The 7,053-nt window shown below is 41.0% G+C and overlaps 5 protein-coding genes across 5 annotated transcripts; 1 reads left to right on the forward strand and 4 right to left on the reverse strand.

Annotated features, from left to right (window-relative positions):
- Positions 1-400: 400 nt before the first annotated feature.
- On the reverse strand, positions 401-1,485 carry PV09_09683 (uncharacterized protein). Its single transcript, XM_016363792.1, has 4 exons — positions 1,001-1,485; positions 821-943; positions 689-761; positions 401-642 (listed from the first exon to the last, which is right to left on the reverse strand). Exons 1-4 carry the CDS (start codon positions 1,377-1,379, stop codon positions 450-452), a joined length of 768 nt encoding a protein of 255 aa, XP_016208376.1. The 5' UTR covers positions 1,380-1,485; the 3' UTR covers positions 401-449.
- A 783-nt stretch (positions 1,486-2,268) lies between these two features.
- PV09_09684 (uncharacterized protein) lies at positions 2,269-3,437 on the reverse strand. Its single transcript, XM_016363793.1, has 5 exons — positions 3,318-3,437; positions 2,741-3,267; positions 2,602-2,694; positions 2,468-2,551; positions 2,269-2,420 (listed from the first exon to the last, which is right to left on the reverse strand). The coding sequence occupies exons 1-5, from the start codon at positions 3,388-3,390 to the stop codon at positions 2,310-2,312; spliced, it is 888 nt and encodes a 295-aa protein (XP_016208377.1). The 5' UTR covers positions 3,391-3,437; the 3' UTR covers positions 2,269-2,309.
- Positions 3,438-4,045: 608 nt separating this feature from the next.
- PV09_09685 (uncharacterized protein) lies at positions 4,046-4,880 on the reverse strand (the record flags this gene model as incomplete). Its single annotated transcript, XM_016363794.1, has 2 exons — positions 4,046-4,345; positions 4,440-4,880. 2 exons carry the CDS (start codon positions 4,878-4,880, stop codon positions 4,046-4,048), a joined length of 741 nt encoding a protein of 246 aa, XP_016208378.1.
- Positions 4,881-5,309: 429 nt separating this feature from the next.
- On the forward strand, positions 5,310-6,387 carry PV09_09686 (uncharacterized protein; the record flags this gene model as incomplete). The annotated part of the gene is made up of 4 exons (XM_016363795.1): positions 5,310-5,692; positions 5,746-5,961; positions 6,013-6,186; positions 6,235-6,387. 4 exons carry the CDS (start codon positions 5,310-5,312, stop codon positions 6,257-6,259), a joined length of 798 nt encoding a protein of 265 aa, XP_016208379.1. The 3' UTR covers positions 6,260-6,387.
- On the reverse strand, positions 6,279-6,751 carry PV09_09687 (uncharacterized protein; the record flags this gene model as incomplete). The annotated part of the gene is made up of 3 exons (XM_016363796.1): positions 6,279-6,358; positions 6,406-6,553; positions 6,599-6,751. The coding sequence occupies 3 exons, from the start codon at positions 6,749-6,751 to the stop codon at positions 6,279-6,281; spliced, it is 381 nt and encodes a 126-aa protein (XP_016208380.1).
- Positions 6,752-7,053: the final 302 nt, after the last annotated feature.

Below are 7,053 nucleotides of genomic sequence, written 5' to 3' on the forward strand. Positions count from 1 at the left end.
TATTCATAATTAGAATAAGCGCTAGATTTCATATATCTATAAATATATCTTGTCTTGCCTTCGCTACGGCTCTCTGTAATTTAACTATCTAGTTTATCTAGTAGTTAATTTGAATATATTTCTATACTCTTAAAGCTTAGACTATTCTAAGTTATAAATATAACTATCTTATTATATTCCTTCCATAATAAGCTCTAGTTATACTTCCTTCTATAATAAGACTTAGTTATACATTGTTCCCTTGCTCTAGGAAGCTCATCCCTTCCGAAGTGATTCACATTAGTGAAGCTAGTTGGTATTGGGAAAGTATTCCTAACAACACTTTAACTATCATGAAGAGAAAAGCAGAAATTAAAGCAAAACATAATAACAGTCGAAATATTTAATATGAGAATTTAGACCAATATATTCACTATGATAATAAGCTCAAATAGGATACTTAGTATAAACTAGGAAGTCCAGCCACCATCAATGGTTTGGATTGATCCAGTTATATATTTAGAATACGGTGATAATAGCCAATTGATAAGGGCAGCAACTTCTTCTGCCTTTCCTTTGCGTGCAATTTGCCATCTTAGTTGTGAAGGATCGCCACCTCTCGACTTATTAGATGCTTGGTGCATTGGAGTATCAATTATTCCACTGCAAGGGTAAGTATATGCAAGATGATTGAGCCGAACTTACTCACGGCGATATACAATTTACCCTAATAAAACGATCACCAACCTCTTTTGCGGCAGATCGAGAGAGACCAATGACAGCTGTGTCAGCCATCAGCTTGAAAACGGAACTCGAGTGTTCCATGATGGGTTGGCCTTACCGTGTTTCGAGGCCGTGTAAGCCGCATTTTTTGGGAATCCCATTATTCCAGCTATTGAGCTTGCATTGACGATTGAACCCTCGTTGTTCATATTTTGAATTTGGGCCCTCATGCAGTGCATGACTTGATACGATCAGTCCATCGCTCTATATTCTTGCTGGAAAAAAGATGCTAAGTTACCTCCATGTAGATTTACATCAATCACAAAGTGCCACTCGTCGTCCGGCATAGTTTCAATCGTGTCCTTGTTGATCCCTTTTGGAATGACACCAGCAAGGTTGCATGCGCCATCAAGCTTTCCAAATTTTTTCACTGTTTTCTTGATCCAATCGTTGACTTCATCGGGTTTCCTCACATCTACGACTTGGGAATAGAGTTGACCTGGATGCTGCTCGCCTTCAAGCATGGCAACAGCTTTTCTTAGTGCAGCATCTGAAACATCTGCTATTGAGACTTTTGCACCTTGTGAGAGGAGGAGTTGAGCTGTCGCGAAGCCAATGCCTCCAGAACCACCGGTAATGACAACTACACGATCCCTGAGGTCGAAATTTGGGGCCATGGCGTCAAGCTGTGATTTCTTCCGAAGCGCGATGGCAATGCAACTTGGCTCTGCAAATCGCTTATGAGCTTTTAAGCAAAACCATTACTAATATGCTTAATGGCTGAGACTCGTTTTAGGAAGGAAATCGCAGCTACCGGAAATGCATGTACCGGGTGGCAAGCCGAAGCTCCGTGTTTGCAAACAGCGCATCCGGAAATCATTATACGAGGGTGTGATATACTATCTACAGTGCCACAAATTCTCATACTTCACATTCTAACAAACTGAAAAGGTTTAATTAAATTTTGTAAAAGCTTGATTCTCCTCACAAAGGCCCACGCGTGTGTCTAGCCCTGTCCGCATAAGTTTGGTAATGTGCCTTCCCTTCCATACAATAATGGATGAAGGCCCGGAATTGATATCCATTGAAATATTTGGACATAGATGTGGGGATTTTTCATCTACCTTAAGGAAAATATTGACATTGAAAAGAGAATCTCAAGTTCTATACACAATTATCATAGTAGTCATAAATCGAGTTAATCACATGGCGATATGGTTGGAGAACCTTGGTGCCCCAGTCTTCCGCATATATGACGGACGGCCACAAAGCTTCAAGGTCTCAATTCTCAATTAAGGCAATGGAGTCATTTTTGAGCTTTTCGAATTCATTGATCTACCCATGAGCGAGCAAAGCTCATTCAACTACACCAGAAGAGGGGTATTTCACGATGCTATTACCGATTCAGACCCAGAGAATCTATGCGGCAAGGTTATAGAGGCAGGTGGGAAGAAAATCAGTGAAACCATTGTTTCTGCGTCAATCAAGGATGGTGAGAAGGAATGCACGCTCTCTGTTGTGGGCTAATGTAATAGAGATTTGTTCATGCAGCTTTGAGAAGTTGATGGCGAATAGACGTCTTTAGAAATTTTACTCGATATCAGAAGTTAATACGTTGCAGGAACAACGCCGAGTCTTCCACCATCGCTGTTTAGACACATTCCATTGATATATGCTCCAGCCCTGCTACAAAGGAAAAGAATAGAGCCAGCAACATCCTTTTGTTGATCAGTATTCATACTTTACTTTAGAGCTTCGGCATTACCTCAATGGTACCTATACGCGTCAAAGGAACAATAGACGATGATATCGAACCGAACGTCGAGCAGTCTTTCCCTGCTAAGAACGCCTTGGTCTCGAATTAGCGTCATTTATTCAGAATGAATCAAATTCACAAACATTGCTCATATCAGAGGGGTATATTCCAGGATTGAAAACATTACATCGAATTTCGTAGGGCACCATCATCGTTGAGATCTGCTTCATCATCAACTGATTCTTGTTAGTTAAGGCACGTGATGAGAATATAGACACTCACAATTGCTCCAGCTTTTGATGCAGAATATGCAAATCCCATCCCAGGACGCCGACTGAATCCACTAATCGAGCCGGTGATAATAAATTGGCTCTTCACTCCTGTTTCAAGAGTCGGTGACAGCCTATGCTTATTTCCTGCATCGAGCAATGGCAGAAATGCGACCATCATATAGAAAGCGCCAGTTGTATTGACTTCAAATGCCTGATTAAAGTCCTCCATAGATGGTTTCCATAAGTGTCGATACATTTCATCAAGCGATGGCGTTCGATCTTTGGGCAGCTCATTCAGCGTTGGTCCTTGTGCGCCGTGATTTGCTATCACACAATTCACAAATTCCGTTTCAGTTTTTATTTTTGCGACACAGCTTGATAGGGATTCTTTGGAAGATATGTCCCCCTGAATGGGTATGATATTTTTGTTGATGGCCAGCGATGCAACCTCATGGAGCTTTTCAGCTCTTCGACCAATTATGAAAACCTTCGCGGCACCATTAGCATCTAATGATCTGGCCATCATTTCTCCAATGCCTGAAGGATATTAATAATTTTAATATACTCAACTGTTGCATCTGACTTACCAGTTCCGCCGCCGGAAACAACAAACACCATTCCATTGACATTGAAAAGGTTCAAAGATTCAACTGATGACATAATTACTATGACTTAAGACCCTTCACACGCCTATGTCCTATGAGCGAAGCAAGTGCACAAGAATGATATAAAACGGGGATAATGTGCATTCGCAAAACCCCAAAGACTTATAGTTATATCAGGTAGCGTTGTGTTCTTGTCTACTATTGTAGCCTGTGTCGACGTGGCAAATCGTCTGGATTCGGCTTCTCGTATAATTGATTATCCTGAGGGATGTTAGATATCCGTGAGAGCAGAGCTGCAGGAACTTCTTTCTAGTTCTTATTTTGGAATAGGCTTAAATGAGCGGATTCGAAGTTCCGATGATGGCAACAGGATGATTTTGTATAATTAGAAAGGTTTTAATATTATGGAAGCTGAATAAATTTTTTAAATAGTTCGCAAGCGCTGAAGTACATGTCCGAGAAAGGGGGTATTCCTCTATTCACCCGATTTTAGATTAGAATACGGCATTGATTGTAGTAGCCCAAGAACTTAAATAATAATTAAATAATTATTATCATAAATATTTCACGTCTAGTAAACAAATTTAGTCGTTTAACTTATAAACTGTGGAAGACGATGGAGCGAGCGGCTAATTTAAGGTTGAAAGCTGTAGTTAAGACAAAATTAAGCTTTGAAGAATAGTTTTTATTATAATACTAATGAGATATTCTCAGTCAAAGAACTTTTTAGCTCCATGTGCTTTCCTAAGTTCAAATATCCTCAGCTCTACCTGCTTGGCATCTGCCAGAATAGCCCTGGACTCCTCTTCATTTTTGATGTTATCAAAAACAGAAGCATCTATTGGTTCGCTGAACTCATGAATGGCTTGCCATGTTGGTGGTTCGGGGGTGGGCTCATCAATGGTTGGCAGACCTTTCAGTGCTCGTGATTGAGCATTCGTCCTGGCATATAGCAAACGATAATATGTGGTCCGACAATATCCGGGAATCTTGGACGCCAACACCTGAGTCTGTCATAATGTGAGCAAAATATTTCAAACACCCAAAAAATAAGAATAAAATAAAATAAAATTAAAGAAAAATTAACAAATTAAAGAAACTCACGTTGTCAAGCCATTTCTCAGCTGCTGCATCCGCAATATTTTGACTTGGCTCCATCGCAGTGCTAAGGAGGTATTTTGCAACCCCGCTTCTTGTTCCACGTTGTCCAAGCAATCCAACATATCTCACGTCAATATCTGCGAGGTCATAGCATATGCCTGTGCCAGGAAGCAAGTCACTTTTGACTCGAATGTTTCTGAACTCGGCTCCGAGAGTAAAGCCGAGCTCCTCCATTGGATAGAATGCGAGGTATGGTTTCGATGCATTCTTGTCGATGTCGATGTATCGATATGCGCTTTTGATACCACTGGTTTCGATAATCTCGGCAATATGATCCTCGTCATACCATTTCATATACGTATCATAGTCCATAATGTCTGTCCTTGAAATTTTAGAAGTGACGTAAAGTAATCCGGGGCCCTTGATATGTTCGTTATGAGCCATACTGCTTGATAGAAAAGGCTATGAGACGCTTCGGAGTGTGTATAAAATGTTTTATCGATGCTTAATGGCGAATTGTAATTTGAATAGTTTAGACAATCATCCTTTGCTACTATTGCAATGTGTGCTTAAAAGTTACCGAATTCGGCTCCTGATGTACGTCGGGTAAGATTCTCCTTAACAAAAACCGGTATGCGGGGGAAGACGTCAACCCAGAACGCACCTTGCACGGTAAATGAATCCTCCAGTCACTGTGCTTCACTAGCTAGGATAGCATCCCGGAAATACAAGACTCTATGCTGCTTCAAACGAGACGTATTTATCACCTATGTCCCAAGACTCGATTATGCCAGTTGATATCCTACAGAGGTGCCTAGCAAACAAAACTATTGACATCGTTCTGAGTTGTGAATATATTTTTGATTTGACAGGATGAAGAATCTTGCAGGTAAAGTTGCTGTAATTACTGGTGGAGGCAGTGGTATTGGCAAAGCACTCGCGATCCAGCTTGCACAGAAGGGAATGAAAGTCGTTATTGCTTCCACGAACAACGAAAAACTGCAAGCTGCGGCTGAAGAAATCAAGAGAGCAGGAGCAAAAGATGTTCTCACGGTAAACACTGACGTCTCGAAACGAGATTCTGTCGTGAATTTATACGAAACAGTGAAAAAAGCTTTCGGGTCTGCAGACTTGCTAGTCTGTAATGCTGGAGTGACCACAAGTGGCCCTTACGATCAGCATCACGAGCAAGACTGGGCTTGGGTCTACGACGTTGTCCTGTACGGGACTGCTTACTGCATTCAATTATTCTACCCGTAAGCTACATTTCCATTCCGCCCAGCAGGCTCGATTAACAAATGATCTCCAGTGATCTAATTGCAAAACAATCCGGTCATATAGTGCTTGTGGGCTCGCAAGCAGGGATGGTTCCAAACTGGTTCACATTGCATGGGCCTTACACATCAGCTAAGAGTGCAGTGATGGCCTTGGGGGCGGCTTTGCGACCCGAAGCTGCAGAATATAATGTTGGTGTCAGCAATGTGATTGTAGCCGGCACAATGACAGAGATCATGAAATCAGAAAGGCATGATTCCATCAAAGGTTCAAGAGCGCATGTACTCATGTTCAAACCTAGAAGCCGACCTAAGGATTACGGTGAGCCATTAGCATATCCCATGCCAAAGAGAGAAGCCCGACGGATTCCTGCAAGTGATACAGCTTCAATGATTATGAAAGGCATTGAGGAAAATAAAGAATGGATTGCGACCCATCCCGAGCTCAAGTCGCTTACTAAAAACTACTTTGATAGGTATTCTCCATTTAATGCACAATGTCGAATTTTGTTAATACTTGAAAGCATTCTCTCAGCTTACGACCATTGACTCGAAACAACTCTAGTTTTCAGTCTTTCTCTGAAATGACGAGATGGTCTTGGCTAAGCATTATTGCGATTGGATGTTGTAAGAATAGTTTCTCATCAGCTATTGACATATTAGTTGTGGGTTTAAATATAAAGCTAGATACTTACGTAGGATTTTGGTTATGAATTCCTCATCTGATGCGATCTCCTTCCACGCATCCAGGTTATCAACCCAAACCTCAGCAACACCGTCGGCGTCTATAGTTGGCTGACCAAACGCCCTCGCTAACTCTTTCAGCTCTGGGAGAATATGGACCTAAGAAAAATCAATTTTGATCTTTAATCAAAACATGCAACCTACTTGATTGTACTTCCGTACATTTTTCATAAAGGTTTTGTTTGCCTTTGCAATATCGACATGTTGACCTTTCCAGTGTGCCCTAAACTGTTCTGCGCTGATCTGTGGGAGTTTTTTAATAAACAATGAAATTTTCAAATATGGTTTAGCAGACATTTTGATTGATTAGATAGAAACTTATAGTACCTGATTATTTGACAAGCCTCAATCTTATAATATAGTGGTTGCGGGAATCATTCTCCGATTCTAGACCAGCTGATTTGAACCCCGGAAATTACTTTTTGATACTGGATATTCAATTCATCTTCTCATATTCAAAACTAACTCGACATGTCCTCTTGCCCCTCTGCTGGAAAATCCGTAAAATATGGATATATGATAGGTTAATAAGTTCAGCATAGGGTCTAGACCCCATGTAAGGGGTGAATGTAAGCATGATATCAGGATGGGGAGCAATA

This window comes from Verruconis gallopava, assembly GCF_000836295.1.
Source record: "Verruconis gallopava strain CBS 43764 unplaced genomic scaffold supercont1.123, whole genome shotgun sequence".
Classification (NCBI taxonomy): domain Eukaryota; kingdom Fungi; phylum Ascomycota; class Dothideomycetes; order Venturiales; family Sympoventuriaceae; genus Verruconis; species Verruconis gallopava.